A 17,797-nucleotide genomic window follows, 5' to 3' on the forward strand; every position below is an offset into this window, starting at 1 on the left:
AAATAAAGGATCTATTCAAACATATCTTGAAATATAATTAATTACTGGGATGTCAAAACTGAATTTTCAGAATCATAACTCCAGTCTTAATCACATGATCTCCTTCAGAAATCTTCATTTATTATTATTTTGAATATTATTATTATGAATATTATCAATGTTAAAAACAGTTGTCAGAAACCATGAAATCCATTCATCATAACAATTGTAATTTTGGTTTTTTTTTTTCTTTAATTCTTGCTGATCAAAATGATAATTTTTATCTTATTTTAAAAAAAACTTTGATATGTGTTGCAGTAATTTATCCATTATATACTACGCTTGAGGTCAATATTTCTGTCAAGATTCTCACCAAGGCTGCATTTTGATTATTAGAAATGCAGTAAAAACAATAATATATTCATTTCCTTTCGGCTTAGTCTCTTTATTATATTGTGAAATAATAATTATTTTTACAATAAATGTTCTTGTAATTTGTAATCTTGTAATAAATGTAAATTATTACTGTTACTTCAAAGCTGAATCATTACTTTCCAGAATCATTACTCCAGGCTTCAGCATCACATGATCCTTCAGAAATCATTGTCCTAATTATTTTTTTTCAATTATCATTATAGCTGAAGTTTATTCATTCATTCATTCAATCTCTTTTCGGCTTAGTCCCTTTATTATTCTGGGGTCGCCACAGCGGAATGAACCGCCAACTTATCCAGCATGTTTTACGCAGCGAATGCCCTTTCAGCTGCAACCCATCACCGGGAAACACTCATACACTACGGACAATTTAGCTAACCCAATTCACCTGTACCACTGTGGGGGAAACTCCGCACAGATACGCCAACTGATCTAGTCGAGGCTTGAACCAGCAACAGGCGATAGTGCTACTCACTGCGCCACCGCGCAGCCCCAAGTGAAGTGTATTTATAAACTAATTTCGAGAGGATCACCAGCTTATGATTGATCATGGCTGGTACCGCATTAGCCAATTCATTATTCACCAATCAGACGATTCCGAAGTATCCATAAATAACTTAAGTTCCACACCACAGTCATCTTCGTTTTGAAAAATCCCCCCTTCCCCCCCTACTCCTCCTTTCCTAGATGGCCGACACTGAGGCAACAGTGCTAACAACTGGGCCGCTCAGCAAGAACGCTTCTGGTTCTTATCAATACCAAGCCAGTGGATGTTTCTGTGTGGCGTTTACATGTTCTCCCTGTGCTAACGTGGGTTTTCTGCGGTTTCCTCCAACCATCCAAAAACATGTGACTTCAGTTAATTGACTAAATCTAAATCGGCATTATAGATGTTCTCATAGTAAGTCGTTATCGCTTCATAGCAATCCCTAATTTAGCTACAACAGCAGGGGAGTTCTCGAGATCTACCTGAGCTCAAACTCCCCCTGCAAACGGGAGGGAGCCCCAGGTTCAAGGATCTTATAAGCTCGGAGCTCTCTCCCAGGACAGCATGCCAATCAAGCTTTATAAATCAATCATCAGCTAAGTGTGAACTCTTGAATTAATGTTGAAACTGTTAATATTTCATCAGAAGCCATGAAATCCATCCACCCACTTTAGCACTCTTTGATAAACACAAGAGTTTTGGGGATTATTTATGGGTGGAATCAATTTTAATGTCTTTACTGACACTTAAACAGGTTTTCGCTGAATAAAATTACTATTTAATCTTATTTTAAACAACTGACTGACTCAAAAACTCTGGAGCTGAAGTTCATGTTAACAGAGAGCACATAAACATCCTATTTATTCCATTGTATTATATTAATCCCAATCACACACTCATACTCTTGTGGTATAGTGTGCATAAAATGTGTTTAGTGTGTGATTTTTCTGTATTTTATTTCAGTGAGGAATGTAAACAATAATGGTCCTAACATGTTTCCTATTTTAGATTTTTACTTTCCATAGCTTCTGGAAATCCTAAATGGTCCACATATTGACAAACAGACAACTGTGTTTACATTAGCTATGACTGAATTGTCTCTGGCGAAGCAGTGGCACAGTAGGTAGTGCTGTCGCCTCACAGCAAGAAGGTCGCTGGGTCGCTGGTCTGAGCCTTGTCTCAGTTGGCGTTTCTGTGTGGAGTTTGCATGTTCTCCCTGCATTCATTTGGGTTTCCTCCGGGTGCTCCGGTTTCCCCCACAGTCCGAAGACATGTTACAGGTGAATTGGGTAGGCTAAATTGTCCGTAGTGTATAATTGTGTGTGTGGGGATGTTTCCCAGAGATGGGTTGCGGCTGGAAGTTGGCAGTTCATTCCGCTGTGGCGACCCCAGATTAATAATGGGACTAAGCCGACAAGAAAATGAATGAATGAATGAGTTGTCTCTAGTTACAGTTCTGGAATAGTTTCATGAGAAGGAGGAACTGTTCATTCATTCATTTTCTTGTTGGCTTAGTCCCTTTATTAATCCGGGGTCGCCTGAGCGGAATGAACCGCCATTTTATCCAGCACGTTTTTACGCAGCGGATGCCCTTTCCCATCTCTGGGAAACATCCACACACACACACAACGGACAATTTAGCCTACCCAATTCACCTGTACCGCATGTCTTTGGACTTTGGGGGAAACCGGAGCACCCGGAACGCAGGGAGAACATGCAAACCAAGGTTCGAACCAGCGACCTTCTTGCAGTGAGGCGACAGCACTACCTACTGCGCCACTGTGCCGCCCAGAGCCAATAATATCGCCATATTGAAGTGGTCTATAAAACTTTCTCAGGTCACAAACAAAATGTAGACAGTGTCAGTAAACATACAGCCATTTACTGTATGTTTGTCTTTCTATTTATAAATATTAACAAAATGTGAACCAGTGAAGTTTTCAGAAATATGCTTGATATGACCCAGATGCGCAAAGGTTAAAGCCAACCAGACTGTGTGCAAAATATATCCCACAATGCGGAGTGTGCTCAATATAAACCCTTCGATTACTAATATACTTTTTAGCGCTACATATATTAAAAACTCCTTCAGTAGTCAATATACAGTTTATCACAGCGTTGATATGAACTAAAATTATAAAAAAATATATATAATAGAGCTAAATTTAACATCACAAACTTGTAAAAATAAATAAATAAATAAATAAATAAATAAAAACAGTCAACCTGGATGTAGTCCTCGAGTTCTTGTCGTCTTTGCTCCAGCGGTTTGGTTCGCAGATGTTGGTTTCTCTTGCTGGGGAAATCAGGAACTCGCAGAATCTTCTTCACCTTCCTGTGAAGCGTCTGAAACTCGCCGTGTCGCCGTAAAACAAAGTGCTTCCTTCCATTGAAGAGAATCTCCACCCTGAAGAGCTGTAACACGAGAGAGTCCATGTCATTAAACCAACAGTAAACCACTTTAATACTCCTTTGAGAACACTGTATAGTGGAGGTTTTCCACCAGGAGGAGGCGCCAGCGCTCGTCTAGTAAAGCAGAGCATTAGCGCGCCCTCTAGAGCACCAGCTGATATTTAAAATGAGCCAGTGTTGCCAAGTCAGGGCTACTTTTATGTAGCAGGTTGTAAATGGATCGATAATGGATTTCCATTGAAAATTGTTTACAAACACCAAAGATGCGAGCTACCTCATCAAAAGTGACTGGTCAAAAGTGTAGTCTTAATATAGGTCACGCAAGATAAGTTTACACAGGGTAAATCAGCACAGGCGTGGCAGTTCTTCAGGTAAGATCACACCCTGAAGCATTCAAAGATTCTGTATATACTTTCCAGGGTCTTTATTGTCTCGGACACAAAGAAATGTCAATGTGACGGATCTAAAACCTCCATCTTCAGAGATCCTGAAAAGAGCAACAGCGTTTTTACTACATATATCAGAGGCATTTCACATCCAGTGCTCAACATAAATGAGTATGGAGGACCAGGAGTGCCAGATACAAATAAACTGAGGAAGCAAATTATCAATTTAATAATCGAAGCATTAAAATGTGTATGAATAAATAATTTAAAATGGACATTTACAAATGGTCATATTCACAAAAGTTATTTTCAAATGCATTGTTTTATTAAATTTAAACAAACACTTTTAAATATGTCTATTTATTTGTTCATTTAAATTGTGATTTATTTATATATATATATATATATATATATATATATATATATATATATATATATATATATATATATATATATATTAATGCTTTAATTATTAAATTGATAATTTGATTCTTCATTTGATTTCTAACAAGCTCTCCTGGTCCTCCATAGAGTACACCCCATTTTTAAATGAATATTTTTATCCATTTCTAAGTCAATATAGGTCATATATTTTAGTCCATTTAAACAAAACAGATTTATTCAACAGAAAAATTTATTAAAATAATATTTTAGTCACCAAACATATTTAGAAATAGAAAGATAATACATTTAAATGTATGCAAAATATTGGAAAATCAAACTACAGACAACAAAATATCAACAAAAATTGTATACTTTTCAGATTTTTTGAATTTCTTAGATATTAGAGAATATTTTCTCTAATATAAGGGCCATTCTTCGTCTATGGGCACTTTTAGCCTTGTGAAGTTAAGTAAAAAAAACTTAGCGTAAAATTAATGTAACAGCCTCATAAGTTTAAACTATTTGTCTAGTTTTAAGATCTGTAAGAGGACAAACTTAGATAAAAAGAGAAACATTTTTTCCATGGTGAACTGAACAAATGTCAATTCCACCACATGTCAATATACAGCTTATTTCAAAATGAAATAAATGATGGCAGTCAAACATTGTCTAAGATCATTTTTGTATCCAGTTTACCCAATCTTTCCACAATATATATAAAATAATCATACATTTGTCAATGAAATAAATGAGTTGTGTGCTGAATTGTACACCTGTCACACTCTAAAATGTAATATTAATTTAATTAGAGGCTTATTAGAAAATAAATATATATTAAATAGAGCATGAACTCATACATTGCGGATACACTTTTAATGTGATGAGAACTTTTAAAATATTTTGTTTAAATGTGTGTGGTGATGGAAATGACGGTGGTGGAAATGACATTTCAACAGTTTATTGTGAAAAAATTAAAGATGGCTTCACCGATTAGCTTTGAATTGATGCTAGCCTTTCATAAACACTCTTATTTACCCTAATTTTGTTTGGTTTTAAAAACATCTTTGAAGGTACAACATGTTTGGAAATGATGTAGAATAAATGTATTTCCTTATCAAGACATATATACAGTTGAAGTCAGAATTATTAGCCCCCTTCGAATTTTTTTCTTCTTTTTAAAATATTTCCCAAATGATGTTTAACAGAGCAAGGGAATTTTCACAGTATGTCTGATAATATTTTTCTTCTGGAGAAAGTCTTATTTGTTTTATTTTGGCTAGAATAAAAGCAGTTTTAATTTTTTTAAACACCATTTTAGGGACAAAATTATTAGCCCCTTTAAGCTATTTTTTTCGATAGTCTACAGAACAAACCATCGTTATACAATAACTTGCTTAATTACCCTAACCTGCCTAGTTACCCTAATTAACCTAGTTAAGCCTTTAAATGTCACTTTAAGCTGTATAGAAGTGTCTTGAAAAATATCTAGTAAAATATTATTTACTGTCATCATGGCAAAGATAAAATAAATCCATTATTAGAAATGAGTTATTAAAACTAATATGTTTAGAAATGTGTTGAAGAAATCTGCTCTCCATTTAACTGAAATTGGGGAATAAATAAACAAGCGGTCTAATAATTCTGACTTCAACTGTACTTTAATTTTTCTTCAAGTGTTGTAGATTAAAATGTAAATTCCCTCCATCTTGAACATGTTTTCAGATGACACTATTCATTTTCATAGAAACCACCTAAATAATCTTTAAGTCAAACTTTTTGAAGCGACATTAGTGGTATGGTGGAAATGACACTGATACTGTGCGACAGCTATAATTTGTATAAAAAATAATATTAATAATAGCCTCACATTAATAACTATAAAATATCTAAATTATTCCACCAGTGCTTAATTAAGATACAGTAATAGATACCAGATAAATAATAGTTAAAATTGTTATTTTCATTGTTGAAGTTTAAAACTCTGCGTGTGCAACAAGGTGAAAACAGTGATTTTGACACCTAAAAGGAGGTTGAATAATATGAAAAAAAAACATAACAGAAAGCTAGCAATTTTTTAAAAAGTAGGTTTTATTATTAGTTTGACAAAGAAAGAGGAATTTGAACAAATTTATACATATGCTTGATTATATGATCAAAGGACATAAAAGTATCTGTAGTTGAAGAATTACCCATGAATTTGGGTGTACTAATTTTGGACCGTTATCATTAGTTGTTTTGTTCGATAAACTCCAGGTTTCATTTCAGTACTGACTAATAATATGCACAAATATAATATCGTGAAGCATCCTATAGAAAATATCAATTTAAATGAGGGATTAGTGAGGGGTGTACTCATATATGCTGAACACTGTACATCTCTAATACTGGAAAAAGTTGCAAAAACGGCCACCGTGCCGCCTTTACTTTAAAATTTACTGTACATTTTTTACAGTGCACTTATATTGTCATTTATTTTGATATTTATAATTAATGTATTTATATGTAAATGCACAGCTTGTAATTTGTAAGTCATTTATACGTTTTTAAACTTGTCAATGAATAATCATTGTCAAGTTTAACAGTTCAATTGGATGTGGTTCACACAAACCTGTTTATAGCCTAGTGACTTTCATATAAGATCAGCCTGAGTATGCTAAAGTTTTAGAGGAGCATTAGTAAACTAAATTAAAAATGAAACGGCTCTTAAGTTTTGAAGTCTCCGCAGTAGAGTTATTTACTGTGCTGAACACAGTTGCTTTAGCACGACTTGTTAAAACACGCTTGAGAAACAAACATTTTTAGCCGGAGAAATATTTGAGGCTTTGAGAAGTGAAAGCCGGAGCTCACAGCGGGGAAACGTTTGGTGGAACTGAATGTTCTGTGTTCTTTTGTTATGGGCGGAATACGGGAAACTGTTCATTCTCAGATCTCCTTACACACTGTGGCCTAAACACACACACACACACTACTGCAAGGTTATCCAGCGTCCGTTTTACACAGCGGATGCCCCTCCAGCCACAACAGCAAGAAGGTCACAGGTTTGAGTCCCGGCTGGGCCAGTTGGCATTTCTGTGAGGAGTTTGCATGTTCTCCATGTGGTTGGTGTGGGTTTCCTCTGCATTCTCCAGTTTCCCCCACAAGTCCAAAGACATGCGCTATGGGTGAATTGAATGAATTAAATTGGCTGTAGTGTATGAGTGTGTGTGAATGTGAGAGTGTATGGGTGTTTCCCAGTACTGAGTTGTGGCTGGAAGGGCATTCACTGTGTAAAACATTTGCCGGAATAGTTGGCGGTTCATTGCGCTGTGGCGACCCCTGATAAATAAGGGACTGAGCCGAAGGAAAATAAATGAATTAATAAATTTTACCAATTTTGATTGCCAGTAAGACTGTGAATTTACAAGTGCTCTGTAAATTAATAAAAAAAATTCATTTAAATAAAAGAAATATAAAATGTGGGTGGGCAGCTCGGTAGATGAGTATCTTGGCACACTTTTGGCTCATTAGAACCAACTGAGCATCGTATCAACGCTACAGCCTACCTATGTCAAAGCGCAAATCATCTCAGACTGGTTTCTTGAACATGACAATGAGTTCACTGTACTCAAATGGCCTCCACAGTCACCTGATTTCAATCCGATAGAGCACCTTTGGGATGTGGTGGAACGGGAGACTCGCATCATGGATGTGCAGCCGACAAATCTGCAGCAAATGCGTGATGCTATCATGTCAATATGGAGCAAAATCTCTGAGGAATATTTCCAGTACCTTCTTGAATCTATGCCATGAAGGATTAAAGCAGTACTGGGTTGGACCGGTACTGCTTTAATCCTTCGTGGCATTGATTGCATCGATAGTAAGGTGGCCAGTGAGTCTATATATATATATATCATTTTAAAACATAAAATGTATTTTAAAGGGCCATGAAACCCCCTCGTTTCAGCAGGGTGTTTTCACACCTCTATTTTGGAAAAAGTCAGAAAAGTGGGCGTGTCCAGCTCTGTTTAGGGGGGAGTGTCGGAGGAACTAAAGTGGGATGGTGTGGGAGTGTCTATTTGTGCACGCGCGAGTTTCAGAGTCAAAATACACACCCACACAGACAGGAGAAATTGATGGTGTTAACCTACATGGACATCTGTAGTCGAATTATTTGCCAAATTATTAAATGTTGGACTTTAACTGCAGTTTGGCTCTTTCATTCAGGGAATTCATTCATGCCTCTCGCGACAAACGAGATATTTGATTCGAGGAACTGCTGCAAGCGTGTATTTTTCATGCAATGTTTGATACATCACAGCGAATAAGAGAAAAAAAAAAACTCTGCATTTCCCGGAAACTTAGATGCACACGGCAGGTAGTGTCACAAAGCCGCGTGTGTTATTCCGGTCACAAAATGCGGTGCTAACATTTCTGCACTCAGTGCAATAGTTAACTTAATTCGATACGAACAAACTGAATAAACAAAGAGCACTGGTCGCTCACTTACCAAATCTGTAGAGACAGGACAATCACCAGCAACTAGAGCCGCGTCTTTATGAAGAGAAGACTACAAGCAAATCCAGATTTCAGCGTTTGCAGATGAGAACAGCTCTCAGGTAAACAATAATCCTCCTTAGACACGTAAGTTATTTTTGTCGCGCGTCGCGTACACTGTTAATCCACACGTGATCCAGATAAGCTCTCACAGAGAGAAAATGAAAACGAAACTTAACAGCAACAAAAACTATAAAAGCAACACTTCACGCTTGTTTTGCCAACACAACGTGGCGTCTTTGTGGTGTAAACACGGTGACAATAATGAATATTAATGAAGTTGCACAATAGAGCGCGCTGATTGGTTTGACCCAAGCCTTACTCATGCATTAATGCAACACACTGTAAGACATAATAAGACTCACTCTGGCACAGGCGTCCAGTCTGCACGCTGGAATACAACGCTATTATGTCATGACCGTGACGCAGCTTCAAAAATTCGTTTCAAACAGGAAGTACGAATTTGCTTGAAATAACGCAAAAACAACCAATTTACACTTTTTAGTGAAATATAGGTGTCCTAATAGTGTCTTTAGCAGTGTGGGACACATATACGACTGTCAACAGCTCAAAAAATGTGTTTTGGTGTTTCGTGACCCTTCAAGATTTCTTTTCTGCAAAATATTAATAAATGTTTTATGTAGATAAATAATAAAATATATATTTAAAATATACTGTAAATAAATATTTATTTTAAGTAAAAAACTAAACTTTGCAATGAACATTTCTGAAAATTATTTTCTGTTCCACGTCCAAAGCTACAACCTCAATAACAATTCATTTAAACAAATCCACATACATATATACCTTTAAAAATACAAAATTGATAAAAGTTAGTGTCCATTATGTATAAAATATATATTGAATCTAATTCACTATAATTTTATTAAAAGACAAAAGCAACCAAAATATAAACACTCACATTGTGTTAAGTGTCATCCATCCATCCATCTTTATCTGTCTGTCTGTCTGTCTGTCTGTCTGTCTGTCTGTCTGTCTGTCTGTCTGTCTGTCTGTCTATCTATCTATCTATCTATCTATCTATCTATCTATCTATCTATCTATCTTTATTTGTCTGTCTGTCTGTCTGTCTGTCTATCTATCTATATATCTATCTATCTATCTATCCATCTCTTTAAATCTGAATTCGACACAGTTAGCTGTACATTTCCAGTCCATATAACGTCTGGGTTTGTGTTTTTGCAGGGCGTTCAGGGTGAAGTGAGTTAGCGCGGAGCATTCCTGCTCAACAGAGACACGAGTCTGTTTTGGCCAGCAGATTGTGATCTCGGGGGTCATGAGGACTCAAATTAAAGCCGGTTTCTCGCTCTGATAGAGCTCTTATTGTTGCTGATGTTCAGATCAGGATATTTCCGCTAGGATGAAGAGTTCGCATACAGACCACTCTATTCATCTCTAGTACAGTAATACTCATATGAATCGGCTGTGACCTGCTACCTCTATTCTTCTGTACTTCTGCAGTTCTCTGTGTTGGGAGATGTTTTCATGGCCTGTTGAGTCTGACAGGTGTGTGCGTGCGTGCGTGCCTGCGTGTGTGTGTGTGTTTGACTGACATCAGCATGTTGTGGTGTGGTTGTGATTCAGCTGTGATTTAACTCTTCTACTTTTAGCAACACACACATACAGCTGCCCCTGTTAAAGTCGCTCAATCAGACTGAAACCCCCATGCACAGCTCTATTTCTGATGGTAAACTATAAATATATAAGCAAATAAACATATTTTTGGGAATGGTGGGAGTGAAATGGGCACATTCTAGTTCTGGGGCCTCATGTACAAAGACTGGCGTTGAATTAATACTAAAACATTGCATACGGACAAAGCTGTAAATGTGCGTACACAGTAAAAAAATCAGAAACACGGAATCCCACGCATATTCTCTTTGTACATCCGAATGAACGTGAAACTGAGCTCACGTGCACGAGCGCAAAACCCCTCCCTGCCTCCCCCCCGAATAAATATGCTAATGACTCCACTTTGGCAAAACCAAATGAAAAAGCAATGGCAAAAGCAAGCAAGAGAAAGTTCACAGAATGTGAATTGGAGGTGCTCCTATCAGAGGTAGACCAGAAAAAAAAACTGTGTTATTTGCAAGTTTGTCCTCCGAAATTAATAACAAAAGAAGAAAATAGAGTGGGAGAGTTAAGCTGACGTGGTTAACACAGTGGGGTCTGAACATCGCACTGTGAGTCCAATGTAAAGATGCAGGTTAAAAGGAGAACAGCGGCGCACCGTCAAAGTGTGGACCAGGGGATGCTGAACTAACACCCTTTGAGGAGAGAGTTGCCTCAATTGTGGGCGACACTTTACTGTCAGGAGTAGTATCCGTGTCTATGGGAGACACAGATGTATTAGAAAAGCACTTTGTATCAACGCTGCGTACGCACTTAAACTTTGCATACGCCAGGTTTCACACTCACGTTTGGATTTACTAACAATGAAACGAACGTGGGAATGTGCGCTGGTCCTCTTGTGTTTGTTTGTTTTATTTCCATTGGCGACTCCTAGAGGCAGTTGTGTTAAATTGCACACTACAAAGTACCTTGGAGCTGTGCAATGGCAGCTGTGTGGGACGGGACCATCCGCATTTCTAGAAGGTATATAAGGTTTCCACACCATGCAGTAGACCAGCCAAACATTAAAGCGCAACTTGCAGCGGTCGTTGTCTTTTTTTTAATGTAATCGGAGCGATCTTGCATTCGTGAATCAGAAACACTTGCATTTAATAAATGTGCAACTAAAATATGATGCACACACTTATTAATGATTCCTATTTGTCTTCCTCGTGATGAAGAGTGGACAAAAATCTGATATGTAGGGGGGGGGGGGGGGGAGAGTTCATCAGCGCTGGATTTGAACAGAGTTCATGCTCGAACGTGTCACAACATGTTGCCATGTGCTTTACGAGCTACGCCAATCACACTGCTAAAGACACTACAAAATTTTACACCTTTACATCGCACTATTTCTTTTTTAATCCACTTTTTGTTATTAATTCCGGAGGACAAACTTGCAAATAACACCCCTTTTCTCCGGTCTACCTCCGAAAGCAGCACCTCCAATTCACACTCTGTTCAGAGTTTATCTTTTTGCTTGCTTTTAACATTGCTTTTTCGTTGGGTTTTGCCAAAGTAGAGTCATTAGCATATTCATACGGGGGAGGAGGCTGGGAGGGGTTTTGCGCTCGTGCACGTGCGCTCAGTTTCACGTTCATTGAGATGTACAAAGAGAAGATGCATGGGATTCGGCGTACGCAGTGTTTCATACATCTACATTTTTTGTTGCGTACGCACATTTACAGCTTTGTGCGTACGCAATGTTTTAGTATTAATTCAACAAATTTGTATGAGGCTCCAGAACTAGAATGTGCCCATTTCACTCCCACCATTTCCAAAAATATGTTTATTTGCCTATATATTTATAGTGTATCATCAGAAATAGAGCTGTGCATGGGGGTTTCAGTCTGATTGAGCGACTTTAACAGGGGCCGGAGTTTGCATCCTGAAGGGCATCCGCTGTGTAAAACATATACTGGAATAGTTAATGGTTCATTCTGCTGTGGCAACCCCTGATAAACAAAGGGACTCAGCCGAAGAAAAATAAATGAATGATAATTATTAATTCATAAAGTAAATAAGCTTCCATTTCATTATCCTATTAAGTAATATCTGCATAACGTTAACTAGAGGACACACAGGACATCTTTGAAGTGTTGTGAAAGCACAGCCTCTCTCTTTCCTTCACTCTTGGCTTCTGCAGTTCTGCAAGCAGCTGGACTCACAACACACTGCTTCTACTATTTACAGAGATCTCACAGCACTACAAATGCTGTAAAACCCTCAGATCATCCAGAACTAAAGGTAAAAACACTCAGATCCCTTGTTTAAATCAGTCGAGATGTCCTTAAAACACAATGCGTCTGACATGTTCTGTCCTATTCCTGCTCCATTCATTCCTGTAAGTGACGACAGCAGATCGGTCTCTGTTTCATAATTTTTCCTCAGGCATTATAAAAAGTGAAGACACACTTTTAAGGGATGTGCGCAAGTAACTTGTTAACACTGTTTTTAAAAAGACGTTTGGCTTCTTTTATACACTACATGACAAAAGTCTTGTCGTCAATCACAGTTGGAAGAGCAACAAATAGTAACTTGACTTCTTTTTGATCATTTGGAAAAGTGGCAGAAGGTCGATTTTTCTGATGAATCATCTGTTGAACTGCATCCTGATCATCACAAATACTGCAGAAGACCAGCATAGAGCCAAGATTCTCCTAGAAATCAGTCAAGTTTGGTGAAGGAAAAAATCATGGTTTGGTGTTACATTCAGTATCGGGGCGTGCAAGAGATCTGCAGAGTGGATCAAGACATTTGTGCTGCCCATTACATTACAAACCACAGGAGAGGGCTGATTCTTCAGCAGGATAGCGCTCCTGCTCATACTTCAGCCTCCACATCAAAGTTCCTGAAAGCAAAGAAGGTCAAGCTGCTGCAGGATTGGCCAGCCCAGTTACCAGACATGAACATTATTAAGCATGTCTGGGGTAAGATGAAGATAGGAGGGATTGAAGATGAATCCAAAGAATCTTGATGAACTCTGGGCTGCAAGAACGCTTTCTTTGCCATTCCAGATGAGTTTATTAATAAGTTATTTGAGCCACTGCAGAGATGTATGGATGCAGTCCTCCAAGCTCATGATGAAGTCAGACACAATATTCATTCCTGACTTTATATTCTATACTGGACATTACTTCTGTTAAATGAAAAGACCGTACTGTTCTAATTAAACAATTAATAATCAAGGCATGATCATATTTTATTTTAGTAAAATAAGCGTAATCTAGAGGCCTTTGCCTTTCATATAAGCCACTTCTGATACCAAATGATCAACTAGAAGTCAAATTATTATTTGTTGCTAAAACTTGTATAGGTGACGAGACTTGTCAAGTAGTGTAGTACTCCAACATAATTAAGGCTTGTGTTGTTCCAAATTTTGGCTTCTTAAAAAAATACACCGCTGCAATGCAAACAAAACCTCTAACAATGTTTTCTTTCAACATACTAAAAATAAAAGCGCACACAAAAGTATCCATCCGCATGCAGAAGGTCATGTAAGTTATCTAGTGCAATAATGTTGCTAAAGTCCGCTTGCATATTATATTTCTACACTGTTATAAAGATGCAGAAGTACAAACAGTCATACCAGCAAGGTTTTTATTTGTTTGCATTCCTTGCTACAACCTAAAAAGAAATGCTGGGTTGTTGTAACCCAACTCTGGGTCAAATGTAGACAAAACCAGCAGCTGGGTTAAAAAAATAACCAATGTTTACTTAACCCTTTAACTGTCCCACCAAGAAAAAAATGTTTTGGATTGCATTTTTTTTAACTCTTAATGTCGCTATTTAACACACTCGAGGCTTTTTTTCCAACACATCCCATAATTTCTAAAATATCAACCTCTACCAAGTGGTGGATATGTCGTTTTTTGGTAAAAGTAATGGAATTAATACACATAAAATTAAAAAAAATCTGAAAATGTGAAGTGTAAGAATATAATCAAAATAATACATTTTTGAATACTAAATCATCTTTATTATTTGAAGTATGCCATAAAATATTTCAGATTCTCATTTGACACGTTTTCTTTCTTTTTTTTTTTTTTTACAATAAAACCAAAATCAAGTGTAGTAGTGCAACAGGATTATGTTTGATCTTTTTTGTAAATCAACAATGCTGTGTGTGTAAACCATTAGGGCTGTGCAAATACTCAAAATCGAATCGCAATTTGATACGTTGCGGTTGCGGTTAGTTAATCACAGGAGGCTGCAATATAAATGTATATATACAGTATGTAAACAAAAATAACCAATAACATCTTCAAAACCAATCCTCTACTACGCTTCAGAAAATTAAACATGCTAGATTTTCTGCGACATTATCGTGAGGCATCGCAGACAAGGTATCAGTTGTCGTGAATTATGCCACATAACATGAGAATAAACGATTGAATCTTATGTCACGATGTACATTTGTCATGTATGACTCCCCACATCACCTTACGTCAAGGAAATCATACCGAAATCTTGTGATCTGACCGGGCCTTCATAACTAGCCAACGGAGTAAGCACACTTTTGTTTTGGTAAATAACAGCTGAATGGAAGTTCGGCTGCACATGTATTCACCATGGTATCTTTAAGTGAGGTAAAGTGGGTTTTATATTTGCACATTAATTCAGTGACAAGCTCAACTCACTCCCTATATTGTTTACCATGGTACTTTGAATATTCGGTCTGAAATCACATGCAAGTATGACTTGAAAACAACATTAGCTCAATTTATTTGGCTGTGAACAATGTTGGAGGCTACTTTGACAATCATTAGCTACTGATTTGAGTTCACTGTTTCATCGCATCCACTTCCAATTCTCATGTGCACATTTTTATTTGTGCTTTATAAATTGTGATTTCTGAGGGAAAATTACACCTATTTTTTCAGCATGAAGACATAATCTAAAAGACAAAAAAATGTACAGTACCAAACAGAAAAAGGTGAATGATATAATGTAGTGTAACATAGTTAATTTAAGTAATAACAGTGGCTGAATGGGAGTTTGGCTGCAGCTATATTTACCATGGTATCTTTAAGTGAGGTAAAGCTGGTTTTATATTTGCACATTAATTCAGTGACAAGCTCAACTCACTCCCTATATTGTTTACCATGGTACTTTGAATATTCGGTCTGAAATCACATGTAAGTATGACTTGAAAACAACATAAGCTCAATTTATTTGGCTGGGAACAATGTTGTAGGCTACTTTGATAGTCACTAGCTACTAATTTGAGTTCACTATTTGATCGTATCCACTTCCAATTTTACGTTTAGATTTATATTTGTGTTTTATGAATTGTGATTTCTGAGTGAACGTTATACCAATTTTTTTCAGCACGAAGACAATTTAAAATAGAAAAAAACTTTACAGTACCAAACACAAAACTGAACAATATCTTGTAATTATTTATTATACTTCACTGAGGTAAATAACAGCTGAATGGGAGATGGCGCACTTATATTTACCATAGTAAGTTTAATTGAGGTAAAGTTTATTTTATATTTGCACATTCTTTCATTTACAACTTGTGACACGTTCCCAATATATTGTGCTTTGAATATTCGGTCTGAAATCACATGCAAGTATGACTTGAAAACAACATTAGCTGCTCTATTTATTTGGCTGTGAACAGTGCTGTAGGCTATTTTGATAGTCATTGGCTACTAATTTGAGTTCACTGTTTCATCTCATCCACTTCCAATTTTCACATTTAGATTATTATAATTCTGCTTTATACATTGTGATTTATGAGGGAAAATTACACCTATTTTTTTAGCATGAAGACAATCTAAAAGACAAAAAACGTACAGTACAAAACAGAAAAAGGTGAATGATATAATGTAGTGTAACATAGTTGATTTAAGTAATAACAGTGGCTGAATGGGAGTTTGGCTGCAGCTGTATTTACCATGGTATGTTTAATTGAGGTAAAGCGGTTTTTATATTTGCACATTTATTCAGTGACAACTTGCTTCCAATATTGTTTACCATGGTACTTTGAATGTCTGAAATCACATGCAAGTTTGACTTGAAAACAACATTAGCTCTATTTATTTGGCTGTCAACAATGTTGTAGGCTACTTTGATCGTCACTAGCTACTAATTTGAGTTCACTATATAAAAAAACGTTTGTAAAGTTATATCATAAATGGGAAAGCTCGAATGTGTGAATATAAAACCAACTTTACCTCAAAAAGTTTTGCCTATACTTAAATGAAGCCAAACGAAATTCGAATAAATGAACTTTCAGCTTCATAAAGATTAATGACAATCACAAAATCACGTGCTGAAAAATGTCAAACTCACGTTCGCGGTCAATAATACACCGGTTTAGGGAACTACAAACATAAAGAGTTTCTGTCTGACTTACTTTGCGCAACTTTCCCGTCTCGTCCACTTCCCTCATGAGAGACGGAATGAAGACCTCGATGACAGGAGACACACACTGATGGTCCAACATCTCAAACACACACACACACACAAACTAGACTGAAGCTCAGCTCGACTAAGAGTGTTGTGAATGCTCTCTGACGAACAATCCAGCGTGGATGGATCTCCAGAGCTCCTCCCTTTCCAAACACCACACCACACGCGCGAGCACGCATACGCACGCACACACACAGCTGAGGGTAATAAATAAAGCCATTCATTCAGAACGACACGCTGATTAGGGTTTATGAACATTGTTAAAGACGGTTTAATGCATTAAATAATTAATTTGTCCGATTTTTTGTAAATAAGTCGTCATTGAATGCCCCGCCCTCAATTCTGCTAGCGAATCACGATGCGTCAAGCGCTGTGACATTAAAATATTCATGTATAATTTTAGATTTTCCCATTCATAGTCATTAAAAAGTTTTTTTTTTTTTTTAAGTTTTCAGTCATAAACTAAACCGCTATGAGGAGAATCACAATGAAAACTATGATTTTAAGTGAAGTAAAATATGAATAAATTAATAAATGAATAAATGAAGGAAGGAAGGCCGATCCCCCAAAGATGCAAAAACAAACAACAAAGAAATATAAAATGTTCATGGAATGTTGTTAATGTAATATTCATTCATTTTCCTTTGGCTTAGTCTATTTTATCATCAGGGTTCGCCACAGCGGAATGAACCGCTAACTTATCCAGAATATTTCACCCAGCAGATGTCTTTCCCGTACTGGGAAACACACATACACTGAGGTGAATTTACCTTATTCAATTCACCTATAGCGCATGTGTTTGGACCGTGAAGGAAACCGGAGCACCCGGAGGAAACCCACACACCAACACAGGGAGAACATGCAAACTCCACATAGAAATGCCAACTGACCCAGCCGGGACTCAAACCAGCGACCTTCTTGCTGTGAGCCTAAATAGGTGAATAAATGTACAAGATACTGATGACCAACAAGATAAGCACTGTGTAATTCGCCTAAGAAGTCATTTATTTTTGGTATAGGTCAGTCGGCGGCGAGCAGGCCCGGATTAAGAACTCAGGGGCCCCTGGACACATTGTCTTGTAAGGCCCCCTACCACCCCTATAGTTGAATTTAAAAAATAAGAATA

General features: G+C 37.0%; 1 protein-coding gene across 2 annotated transcripts in view; it reads right to left on the reverse strand.

The window, feature by feature from the left end:
* Positions 1-16,776, reverse strand: part of snx22 (sorting nexin 22) — a 17,999-nt gene extending 1,223 nt beyond the window's left edge. The window contains 2 exon segments of one of the 2 annotated variants that reach the window (NM_001045374.2): positions 3,128-3,316; positions 16,616-16,776. In NM_001045374.2, the coding sequence (NP_001038839.2) occupies positions 3,128-3,316; positions 16,616-16,705 (279 nt within the window). In that variant the 5' untranslated portion in view covers positions 16,706-16,776. 2 annotated transcript variants of the gene reach the window in all.
* Positions 16,777-17,797: the final 1,021 nt, after the last annotated feature.

This window comes from Danio rerio, chromosome 25, assembly GCF_049306965.1.
Source record: "Danio rerio strain Tuebingen ecotype United States chromosome 25, GRCz12tu, whole genome shotgun sequence".
Taxonomy (NCBI): Eukaryota; Metazoa; Chordata; class Actinopteri; order Cypriniformes; family Danionidae; genus Danio; species Danio rerio.